Source organism: Eschscholzia californica, unplaced genomic scaffold (assembly GCF_041429995.1).
Source record: "Eschscholzia californica isolate CP2 unplaced genomic scaffold, dmEscCali1.0.p SCAF_3, whole genome shotgun sequence".
NCBI classification, from domain to species: Eukaryota; Viridiplantae; Streptophyta; class Magnoliopsida; order Ranunculales; family Papaveraceae; genus Eschscholzia; species Eschscholzia californica.
Window position 1 is genome coordinate 33,796,174 of NW_028238420.1, and position 12,641 is coordinate 33,808,814.

The 12,641-nt window shown below is 35.0% G+C and overlaps 1 protein-coding gene and 1 long non-coding RNA gene across 8 annotated transcripts; both read left to right on the forward strand.

Annotated features, from left to right (window-relative positions):
• The first annotated feature begins 238 nt into the window (after positions 1-238).
• On the forward strand, positions 239-4,651 carry LOC147549716 (uncharacterized). 7 transcript variants are annotated; one of them, XR_015238952.1, is made up of 6 exons: positions 239-555; positions 746-1,264; positions 1,658-2,976; positions 3,656-3,721; positions 4,076-4,207; positions 4,309-4,651. It is a non-coding gene; the product is annotated as an uncharacterized LOC147549716 (long non-coding RNA). The 7 variants fall into 7 exon arrangements; XR_015238950.1 differs by having other exon boundaries at positions 258-555; positions 1,028-1,264; XR_015238951.1 differs by having other exon boundaries at positions 543-595.
• A 6,165-nt stretch (positions 4,652-10,816) lies between these two features.
• On the forward strand, positions 10,817-12,554 carry LOC147549717 (endoribonuclease Dicer homolog 3a-like). Its single transcript, XM_086667567.1, has 5 exons — positions 10,817-11,117; positions 11,205-11,373; positions 11,548-11,661; positions 11,737-11,870; positions 12,245-12,554. Exons 2-4 carry the CDS (start codon positions 11,281-11,283, stop codon positions 11,866-11,868), a joined length of 339 nt encoding a protein of 112 aa, XP_086523693.1. The 5' UTR covers positions 10,817-11,117; positions 11,205-11,280; the 3' UTR covers positions 11,869-11,870; positions 12,245-12,554.
• Positions 12,555-12,641: the final 87 nt, after the last annotated feature.

Sequence of the window (12,641 nt, forward strand, 5' to 3'; positions counted from 1 at the left end):
TTTTCAAAAAATTTTAGATTGGATTTTGTATGCTTACTTCTTCGTGTTGCGTAAAGGGCATTTTCCCGCCCGTAGGGCGGGGATTATGCCTAGTCTATATAATAAAACAGGTTGAAACATGCTGACTGGGACAAACCTAGAGATAAATCTGGCCGTTTGTTTCTTTTACTTTTGCATCTTGGCGGTGGGATCTATTACCTACCTACTACAAAACGCAATGATCTCATGACCCTTTCAAGTAGTTGAATTGATCTTGACGGTTGAAAGAGATGACCCTTTATCCCTGAAACCCTTCGTCTCCCCACCCGCGATTTTCTTTTCTCCTTACTTTACGCCCCTTCACTTAATCGCCTTCATTTCCCTACACAAATACTATTTCGGTTACCCTGTGTAAAACCCCCTCCATTTCATCTCCAGTGTCGAAACACTCTTCCTGTTTCTTATCATCTGATTTTGTCGACTAAACCTCCAGATAATTTTTTTCTACCTCCTGTGACATCTATAGAGGTTCTCATTTAATGTGACTGCTTTTCTTGAATTGCATTTTTGAGAAAGGTATTTTTTATTATTCTTTACAACTTTGATTCTTCTTACTGTAAGTATAATCTCTCTTTTGATCTTCAATATTAAATTTTGATTCTTCTTCATAATTCTTTTGAATTGGAGGAAGATACTTTTTTATTCGTCATTGTAATTTTATTTCTTGGAAATTACACCAAGTAATCCTATCTCCTTTGAATTACAGTCGGTATTCTCTTGATCATCAGTATATACTTCTTGCTCACGATGTGTTTGAAGAAATGCTTCAGTGAAGTTCTTTTAAGATTTAAAATTATTTGGGGAGTGTTTCATTCACATCTTGCTAATTGTTTGTAACTTTTGTTTGTTAATCTCGTGCCTATCTCCAAACTTTTCTTTTATGTTTGAACTCATAAGAAACTGTATGGACTTCAAATGGAATTTGAGAAGAAAAGAGTTTGATTTTTTTCAAATGTTGACTAATGTTGAATGGATCTTTTTTGTACAGAGGCTGCTACTACTACTACTTTATCTTCAAGTCAGAAACTTAAACGGTTTTGAAGACACGACTTTTGTGTTAATTTAAACATTCCAAAAGCTATATGGACGGTCAGAATAACTTTTTTTTGTGTTAATTTAAACATTCCAAAAGCTATATGGACGGTTTTGAAGACACGACTTTTGTGTTAACCATGAGTTCGCTTCAAGTCTAAGGTGTCTTAATGAACCATTTCTCAAATGACGGGTACGTACGCAATCTTTTCACTCTCTTTGTTCCATTTCCTTTTGTTGTTAATGTATTCGGATCACTCCATGGTTTAATCACAGTAATACATAATTTTTTTGGTTTCAAATATCTCTTTTGGGTTCATGGTTTTGAGTTATTGTTATATTGGTTTATATTTTATTTTTTCTGACTTATATTGGTTTATTCTAATAGATTTTTTAATATGATAATCGATTGAAATGTGGTCGATTTACGGATGCCATAAAATGGATTCTCATAGTTTTCAATTATATTCTAATCTATTTTCTCTTTAATTGACAATTAATGGGTTTTAGTTGATCAATTGATGCAGTCAAGTGTTTCGTTTGGTTATTTATTGAGGTAGTTATTTTTTTATATATTTGTTGTAAGGTTGCAAATATAAAATATGCTCGGAGCGTATGAAAGAAAGCAGTATGAAAGCAGTTTAGGTATATGAACAAGATTGGTTCTGTTTTAATAAAGTTAGTTATGTTAGACTTGATTTTCTATCTCGACTGCATCACTGTTCTTCTTAGTGTCTGGATAAAGGTCATTAAATCAAGTTTGTGTATACTCCTTAAGATATTAGGGTTCTTCCATTTGTAAACATAAATGATGTATAAAGGGCTATTAGATTTCATTAAATCAAGTTTGGGTTTGTATATTTTCTTGATAGTGATCTGTTTCAGATTGGGAAATGCCAGTAACCCAGATCGTTGGTATGATTGGACTGTTTTTTACTCTCAACGTTCTCCTCTTGGAACTGATAAACGTCATTGTTATCAATAGTCAGTTTCCCGGTCCTCTAATTAACGGAACAACGAAGGATAGTATTTATGTTAATGTTCATTACAATCTCCCAGAAACCCCTACCCTTCACTTGGAATGGGGTGCAACAAAGGAAAAGTTCAAGGCAAGATGGAGTACAAGGGACAAACTGTCCAATACTACCAGGACAAACATGGACTTATAATTTGCAGATGGCAAGGAAGAAAGAAAATGAAGCATCAGCTACACACAGGAGGCATGGTTGCACAGTTTAAGTTTTCTCTAATTGGTCCGACTGTCCGACATCAATAAAGGGAGATGACATATACAAGTTCACATTTGCGCCTCCTACAAGAATGGTGGGAGAGGCTGTTGTTGATTATGTTTGGGCCGATGAATGTAGAATCATTTAATGCAGATATTTTGGATTATAGATTTCTCTAACTCTATCATGGTTGATTTAATTATGGTCATTGCCGTCTGGTCGTGTTAATGTCGCGCACGCAGCTGTCTGGGCTACTACGGTTAGACTAGCAGGCACATCTATATTGGCATGCAAGGGGTCCAACCAATCTCTTTTACCAGTATTTAAATTTCCCTTTCTAGAAAAGATGAATTTTTATTCTAAAGATTTGATATCTCATGAATGCCTCTATGGCGTGGTTGTTTACAGGCTAATATCTTGGCAGCAAGACTTGGAGCATCCAATCTTGCTCTTTACGTGTTTGTGTATACTCCTCTTCAGCAAATACACCCTGTGAACAGTGAGTACATGGGTTGGGGCCCTGAGGCTATTGTTGGTACCATTTCTCCCCTTCTTGGGTAACATCTATATGTTAATATTTATCTTGTTAATATATACTTGAAGTGATTTGGTGTTATTTCTTCCTTATATCTGGTGCGTGAATGTGTATGGCTGACGATGGTGGTGAACTTGATGGGTACTAACTATGCTTTCTTCTGCTTCTCCCTCTTAAATTTCTTTCTTCTCCTTCATCTTCTTATTAGATTCTGGGTATGCTTAAGTGTGAAATTTGGACATCATAGATGTCTACACTTTTACTTAGGTAGGTTCAGAAAAAACAAAATGTTGATTTTACTATTCTGGGTTTTACCTTTTGACATCGTAGTACTTAGAACTGAATAACAAAAGTTAAAGCAGTGCAGTTTTCATGTTACTTTTTTTGTGGGTTCTTTTGGTTGTGATGTGATTAGTGTTTTGAAGTTGCGAAATCTACTTTTCATGTTACTTTTTTTGTGGGTACTAACTATGCTTTCTTCTGCTTCTCCCTCTTAAATTTCTTTCTTCTCCTTCATCTTCTTATTAGATTCTGGGTATGCTTAAGTGTGAAATTTGGACATCATAGATGTCTACACTTTTATTACTTAGGTAGGTTCAGAAAAAACAAAATGTTGATTTTACTATTCTGGGTTTTACCTTTTGACATCGTAGTACTTAGAACTGAATAACAAAAGTTAAAGCAGTGCAGTTTTCATGTTACTTTTTTTGTGGGTTCTTTTGGTTGTGATGTGATTAGTGTTTTGAAGTTGCGAAATCTACTTTTCTATTGTCTTTAAGTATTTTGACCTTCAATGACGTCTGTAAAAACTTTTAAACAGAAAAGGAGATAAGAAGAAACAGAGGAGATAACAGTGTTGGGGGATATTTTGGACATGACTGTTGTGGTAATCTCATTACTTTCCTGTGCATCAAGCATGGGGGCCTATGTATTATACCATAGTTGTTATTTTTTAAATGAAAATTTATATTGCTTAGTTCATGAACGGTAAGCGCCGAGCTTAAGTCGTGTGGGTATTTTACGATTTGATAATTCAATTGATTATTATGATATTGGTATTTTACGATTTGATAATTCAATATGATACTGTTCTTATTGAGTTCATTTAAATAAAGTATCGATAAACATAGCTCCATTAGAGGACATTCCTGTAGAGAATTTAAATTCTTCTAGGAGTTCTCGACGTATAAAAAATGTAGGCTCATCTTCAGAGAATCAAGCAATTAAAACTCTGCCTCAGAATGTAGAAGAGAAGGAAGAAAATCAGCAAGGTATTGAAGAGTAGAAAAATGGACCAGCATGGAAGAGAAATTAAATCCTCTATTTTTATTCCGGAGGGCAGAAAAAGATTATTGAATCTTTGGTGTCAAGGGTAGGTAATTTATTGTTGTCTAACTATGCTTTCGTACATTATTGATGTTGGTTGGTCTAATTTTCGCAAAGCATGGAGCTAACAAGAACCTACTCGTGCAGAATCCATGTGGGGAGGGGACTAACTACAAATTGGAGATGAAATTTCACCATAAACTCGGATGTCCGTTACCTCTTATCCATTTGATCAATTTAGTTTAGATACACGAAATTTGTACGTTACAAATGATGATACTTAACTACTCGCAGCAGCCCAAGCCATGATATCTTGGAACCATCAGCTTCAGGGTCAAAATTTAATGGTGATGGCAGAGAAAAACCAACCAAGTTGAAAACTACAAAGAGGGAGCATCTTAAAGCTTGAGGTTAACAGTGTTGTCAATTTAACATTATCATTTTAGATAGCTTAATGCTCCCAATTTCATTGTTCCTTTCACATTTAATGGTGTTGTAATATCATTGACAAATGTCAATTTTCAATAATTGTTAATATATGTTTCATATTTTGTAAATTACTATTTGTTCATTTTATTTAAACAAACTGTTGCAACTTAGGTGTTAGTTCTGGTAATGTTTCTTCACTCCAAAAATATGGTGAAAAATCTTGCAAGTCTCAATGGGTAAGTGCTCCACAAAAGGCACCGTGCCGAAGGCACGGGCTATACCCTAGTCTATATAACAAAACACAATGTTTTGTGCTGACTGGGACAATTCGAAAGACAAATCCGATCGTTCGTTGCGTTTTTTCTCAAATCTTAGCCTTTAGATCCATTACCTACCCAAGAAATTAAAATATTGAGGGAAAAGGAAGAAGAAGAGAGAGAAAGGAAGAAGAAGAGAGAGAAAAGAAGAAGAAAAAGAAAGGAAGAAGAAGAGGAGAGAGAAAGGAAGAAGAAGAAGAGGAGAGAGAAAGGAAGTTTTTTTTTTTTATTAAAGGTGGCCGGCCGGAATTTTTTATTCCGGCCGGCAACTTTTCGCCGGAAAAGAAGGGTGAGGTGGACAGAGTGATGTGGTAATTGTTAGATGAGGTGGACAAAGAAAAAGAAAAAAAATAATTACAGAAATGTCATGGGGGTAGAATTGGAAGGTTTAAAAAAATTTGGGGCCATTTAGGAATTTTTTGGGACCAAAACGAACTGCCAGACACTTATCGGGGCTAAAACGGCCAGTTGGTCACAAATCGGGGGCCAAAACGGAATTAACCCTTAATTTTAATCACAAGAAAAGATCTAACAGACAACATCATACATCTAAAAACAACACACATAGAGATAAAGAGAGAGAAATCAAACAAATACTTACATTAAACATAAATCGATCAGAAATACATATATTATATACCATTGTGGGTTTGTCATTGTTATATAAAATCAACACATAAGAAACCAAAGAATGGATTACAAAGTCAAAATGAAACATCCAAAAGAAAGTAATATAGGATTGTAAATCGAACAAGGAATGTTTCGTCTTGAGAATGTTATTTTCTTTCTTTAGATCTTCATCTTCCTCTTTCCCTCTGTCCAACTCTATGTTTTTTCTTAACCTTCAATTTCTCTCTCTTTTTTTTATCATCTTGAGCAAAAAAATCAATAGGTTGACTAAGAAGTTATTAGTGTTTCCTAATAGTGGGTGAAGGTGGAAGATAAAACTAAAAGAGGTGGAAAAAGAAAGAAGGTTGAAGCTGAAAATGAGGAGGTGCGGCTGTTTATTTGAGGAGTGAGAAACTACTTTAAATAGGGTTAAGGAACATACCACCCTACATCTAACGGCCAAGGTGAAAGAAACTTTCTTTTCAGGTCGTTGGATGTTGGAGGAAAAGAAGAAACCCACTATCACAAGGATCATAGCAGAGGGTGCCTCCAGACGGGGTTCTTAAACGGGCTTCATAGACGGGCTTCTTGGACGGGTAGGTGTTTTTCAGAAGTACTCCAAGCCCCGCTCACTATCTTGAGGCGGGCCGGGTGTGCACTACCCGTGACGGGTTTCGGGCTGAACGTTTCTTCTTCGGACCCGGGCGTTCCGGACGGGCATAATTCCCACCCTTAGATTAGGGTTAGAAGACTTTCAGATTTCAGTATCTTGCAGTTCCAATTTTGTACTTCCGCATCTATTTCGAATTTAATTTTCTAACACTATCAAAAATCATTTGCTTCAATACCCACTTCCTATTTTGCCAACCCCATTAACTCACTAAGGTTTTAATGGTGATTCAAGAAGATGAATCCAAACAAAGACCAAATCGCGGAAGCAAGAATGATAATTAGGGTTTCTTCATTTTCATAATGTTGAACCATAATGTTGAAAATGTTGAATGAAATGAAATGGAAAAATGGGTTTCTCCATTTTCATAATGTTGAACAATCTATCTGTCTTTTTGTTGATTCATTGTTTGTGGGTAAATGAAATGGAAAAATGGGTTCTTTTTTAATTTGAGTATTTTTTTTGGGGAAGTTTTAGAGATTAATTATTAGGTTAAACATGGGTGTTGTGTCCCCACCAACACGTAGATGCTTTCTTTTAACACAAAAACACGCAAATGCTTTATTAAAGAATCACCATTAAAACCTTAGTGTGTTAATGGGGTTGGCAAAATAGGAAGTGGATATTGCAGCAAAAGATTTTGTATAACACTGAAAAAAATTGTAGATTAAACTTACCAGAGAGGAGAAAAAGGAAGAGAGAGGAAGAAGAAGAGAGATTTTTTTTTGTGTTTGAAGGTCGCCAGCCAGAAAATTGGCCAGTCGGCGACCTTCGCTGGTGAAAACGATGAGGTGGCGATAAGATGAGGTGGCAGAGAGAGGTGATGACATGGAGGAGAGAGGTGATGACTAGTTAACGAATTTATAACGGTAACTGAAAAAGGGAGTCATCTGGGTGTTTTTGATAAAGTAGGGGACTAGGCAGGAAACTGGTCATAAAGTTGGAGCTATTTGGGAAATAACCCAAATTGTTATGCGCAAGACATTCATAAATGTTCTATACATTTTTTGTATGTCATTGCATTATATGACTTGAAGGAGAAAATGCATTGACTCATAGATTTTTCATCTGCATTCATAAATGTACAGTACATTTTCATGGATATGAAGGAAAAAAAGTCCACAAATTAAACAAAAGAAAAAAATATGAGACCGAAAATTTCCTAAATGTTGCACGTGCGAAAAAAATATGGCTACCAAGAATAACGATCTAGTATTGTAATTTTAGTAATTGAAATACCCTACATTCGTGTTCGGTTAAGTCAAGAATATGACTCGTAAAGACTTATTTTCTCCGTATATTATGTAATTTATGATTCTAATTTCCTTACGCCAAACATGACCCAAGTATTTTGTCAAAAATAATAAGGCAAAATAGGTAACTCAATTAACAATTATGGGCGGGAGGTGTAACTCAATTACCACTTAGTATAGAGGGGACAGACAAAAAAAATCCTGATTTGTACATTTCAGAGGATTGAAAATATTTAGAGAGATGAAAAACCCTCGAGTAATATGCATAGTACATTAGTAAATATCTCATAGACTTGAGAGAGTAAAAATGAGAGTTATTTCCCTAATAGCCCAGAACTTTGTGACCGGCTTCCTGCCTAGCCTTCTACTTTGTCAAAAATACCCAGATGACTCTTTTTTTCAAATTCCGTTATAACAACGTTAATTAGTCATCACCTCTCTCTCATCCAACTCATCGCCACTCTCTGCCACCTCATCTTCTTGCCACCTCATCATCTTCACCGACGAAGGTCGTCGGCCGACCAATTTTCTGGTCGGCGACCTTCAAACATTTTAAATTTTTTTATCTTCTCTCCTCTCTCTTTGCAAACCCTTCGCCGGAGTACCTTGATCTGTTCAAGGAACAAACCTTCAAAGTATATTCAAAGAACAGATCAAGCAGACCTACTCTGGCGAAGGGTTTCCCTTCGCGCGGAGTGTGTAGAGAGAGAGAGAGAGAGAGAGAAGAGAGAAGATAGATTTTACTTTAAAAATGTTTGAAGGTTGCTGACCAGAAAATTGGTCGACCGGTGACCTTCGCCGGTGAAGATGATGAGGTGGCAGAGAGAGGCGATGAGTTGGATGAAAGAGAGGTGATGACTAATTAATGGTGTTATAACAGAATCTGAAAAAGATGGTCATCTGAGTATTTTTGACAAAGTAGGAGGCTAGGCAGGAAGCCAGTCACAAAGTTGGGGGCTATTAGGGAAATAAGAAATTTGAGAGACAAAATAATATATTGAGATTGTAGAGAAAAAAATGAAATCTTATTGGATGGAGAAAAGAATGAAATCAGACGGGGGAGGAAGAGTTTGTGTTTTAAAATCTCGAACGTTGAGAGTCAAAACAGTAGTGACCCTCTAAATTCCTATAAGGCAATAAGGCAAAATAGTCTGCCCAATTCCCGCCTTTATCTCATTCTTATAAGGCAAAATAATGATCCTCCAAATTCGCTGTCTCCAAAGTTATTTTATATATTTATATGACATGATTATTTTGTAGAAGATAAAATTAGTTAATTATTATGAAGATTCTCGAAGAAGTGTTTATAGTTTAATATTAAAAAAAATGCTTAGTTGGACAATCAGTGATATCTCACAAGGATACTCTAGAAATGTGTCCTCTTTAGGCATATCAACTCAAGTATCGCTACATTCTCTTCAAGATTCAAATCGATTTTGAGGTGGAGAGAGTTTAAAGAAACTCTAAAAAAACCTGTGTAGCCGTCACGGTTTCCTAGTATGAGTGTTATTACATTGGAGGTGCTCTAAATCTCTCACTTTTGTTGTTTCCCCTAAATCTATCGGTTTCAAAAAAATTTCAATCTCCTGTATTCCTAGAATTTTCCTTCATACCCTTCAAAATTTTCAATCTCTTTTATGATGGTGGATATCCAAGCTTCTCATCCTCTCTCACCAAAATCTAAATGGTATTTCTCGATCTTTCTCATAAATATCAGTATTCAAATTTTAAAATGCTCAATTTCTTTCACCATAATTATTAATATTTTCACAATAAATTTCACAATCTCTCTCCCCAAAGTAGTATCCAAACATTAAATTGATCAATCCATGTCTAAATCACTATCTATCAATCTTTAAGATTTTTATTACTAGTCGAAGTAGGGGTTTTACTGACCCTTGTTTTATTCTCCCATTTTTGAGTTCTTTCTCATAGTATGTACATGTACATGTGCAATTAAGTTACATTTGGAGTTGATACCATATTTTGTTTTTGTAACTTGTAAGTCCTTTTCTCTCTGTGCATATTATAGTATTTTTTGTCGCCTTTTTCATTATTTCTCCTGCATATCTTTCTATCTTTCTCTCATAAAAAAAGTCTTTTTTTTACGTAGTTAAGTTTATGCAACCAGATGAAACATGAGGTGTCATTTTTCATAAGAGTTGGATCTAAATCTGATTTTCATTTATATATACGTTACTTGTATATATAATTTGAATACGATATTTTGAGTTCTTTCCCATTGTATGCACATGTACATGCGTAATTAAGTTACATCTCGGAGTTGATATGATATTTTGCTTTGTAAGTCCCTATTTCTCTGTCAACAAAAAAAGTCTGTTTCTCTCTTACATATTATAGTATTTATTTGTCATCTTCTTCATTATTTCTCCTGCAAATCTTTCTCTTTGTCTCATAAAAAGAATCTCTCTTTTACGTAGTTAAGTTTATGCAACCAGATGAAACCTTAGATTCTCATCAAAAAAAAAAAAGATGAAACCTTAGATGCCGTTTTTCGTAAGAGTTGAATCTAAATTTGATTTTCATATATATATATATATATATATATATATATATATATATATACAAAGACAAATCTACGTCGCAAACTTAGATTTTAAAATAAGTTTTATTATCTAATTCATGCATTAGATTTTCAACAAATTTTTTTTTTCATGCATTAGATATATACAAAGACAAATCTTGAGATATAAATCTATTAAAATGATAAAACAACACAAATCTATTACAATGATATATATCTACTACAACAAGTGGGCTTTTGGAGATTTATATTATGTAATTACTACCCAAAATCGCAATTTAGATGATTTTGAAAGCCCCTTAAGTCATGACCTTTTAAAGGTCCACGTATCATTGTTATGTGTTTTTTTTTTGTTATGTGCTTATTCTCATACTCTCAAACAACACAGTATGAGGGTTAAATCATCTGCTAATACAAAACAACCCGCTTCTAGGGACTCCCACTTGAATCGCATGTGAGAGAAACAAGAGTTTCTCTCTCATCTCACATGTTTAGTCACGTGGAGAGAGAAACAAGAGTTTCTCTCACATGCGATTCAAGTGGGAATCCCTGAAGACGGGCTGAGTATACTTTTTGAATACAAAATTGATTGACCGCAGTAAAAGAAAATATCCGTCTGCTTTTAACACTTTGGCCAGGTCCCTATAGCACTGCCCTAAGAAAAAGATACTACTGGTGAGAAGCTGTCAGTAAAGTACTTCCGAGTTAGAACTCGAAAAGTCTTTTTTAGTCAAATGCTTTGACTATTTGTCATTGGTCTCGTTGACCGTTTCACCATTTTTTTTCTCTTTAACGGCGCCGTTTACTCTTCTATTTGGCGCGCAATTTTCTTATACTCCCAAGACAGAGAGAGACTGAAGAGGAAAAACCCCTTCTTTCTCAGACTTTCTAGGGCATCATGAGTTTCGTGTTGATTCCATTCTAGAGAGAGAAAGATAGAGAGATAGAGAGAGAGACAGAGAGATTTTTGTTCTGTTAATCTCAGTTTAATCTACAATGGCTGATTCTACAATGACTAATTCCTTGAAAAGAAGTTTCGAAGACATGCAATCGGAGTCAAAATTGGATGATAATGGTGATTCTGAAACTTACAAAGTTGCTTTGGAATCTATTAAGGATTTTGATCCAAGAAGGTACCCCCATTTGACAAATTTCTCTTGTAAAAATTTCTTCTTTTTGACGGATCAAACTTGAAAATCTGTTAAATTTTGATGTTTTAGTTATCAAAGGAAGGTTTTTGAAGTTGCTATTCAGAAAAACACAATTGCTGTGTTAGATACTGGTGCTTGAAAGACAATGATTGCAGTTATGCTTATGCAACAAATAGGGTTAGCTAGAGATGGAAAGTTGATTATATTTCTTGCACCTACTGTTCATCTTGTTAGTCAGGTAATTTTATTTTAATCAAAATTTTAAGCTAATCAGGTGAAATTTAGGAGCTTAATTTCGCAAGTTTGTTAATTTTTAAGATGGATGGTTTATATTGGTTTCTTGCTCTTTATTTACTAACTGTTTCGTCCCCGCGCCTTCGAAGTGTTTCCTGAGTGTTTCCAATGAATGCAGCAATTTGATGTTATTAAGATACATACAAACTTCAAAGTGGATCAATACTATGGAGCAAGGGGCATTGATGATTGGAATTCGGAACGTTGGGAGAAAGAGATAAGCGAGCATGAGGTAATTATTTATGAGTTGGAAACTTGTGGCAGTAGTTTCGGTTGTAATATCAATTTCTGTTATTTATTCCTACAGGTAATGGTTATGACCCCTATGATTCTTTTGGCTGCTTTGAGAAAGGCATTTCTCAATCTTGACATGATATCTCTACTCGTATTCGATGAGTGCCACCGTGCAATTGGAAACATCCTTATGCAAGAGTCATGAAGGTAAATTACCTTGTGAGATTAAGTCGCTCTATATACGACTGTAACATGGATACTCCTGTCGTTTCTTTAGATATAATGTGAGACTTTTGATGAACATTTTGTGTGAACTTGCACGGAATCTTACGATCGTAAAATAACAATACTCAGTCAAAAAGCTATTAAATAGTAGAGCAAAAATGAACCGACCTACTAACTACGACTGGATGCCCCCTTTCCGCTCGCCCTATCCAACGCTTTCTGCTCGCCGTATCTGACACTCGTACTACTGTCGGGTTCCAGGATCATTGCTGTTGTCCGTGTTATATAGCTTTTCCTCTTTTCCTTTTTAAGTTGTACCCAAACATATTACTATTTGTTGTTTTGTTCTGTAATAGGAGTTTTATCACAAGTGCACAAACAAGCCGAAGATATTTGGAATGACTGCGTCCCCGGTAATAAAAAAAAGGCAAGAAAGTCGACACTGCGCTCAGTTTAAATATTATAATTTACTTTACTCATCTTAAAAAATGCTTATGCTAACAGGCCTTTGGCTTCTCTAGTTGTTTCATTGAAGCTTTCCTTTTCATTATATTGTTTACTCGCGTTGTTAAGTCATTTAACAACTACAGACGACTTTCAATGTTATATTTATTGCAGTTACTTGATGTGTCTCTTTTCTTAATATAAGTATCTTAAAACAGAAAAGTGTAACTTGGTGAAAATCTAAACCCTTTTCCTTCTGTACTTTCGGTTGTATCCTCTAATCTATTCTATTGTGACTTTGTAAATTAA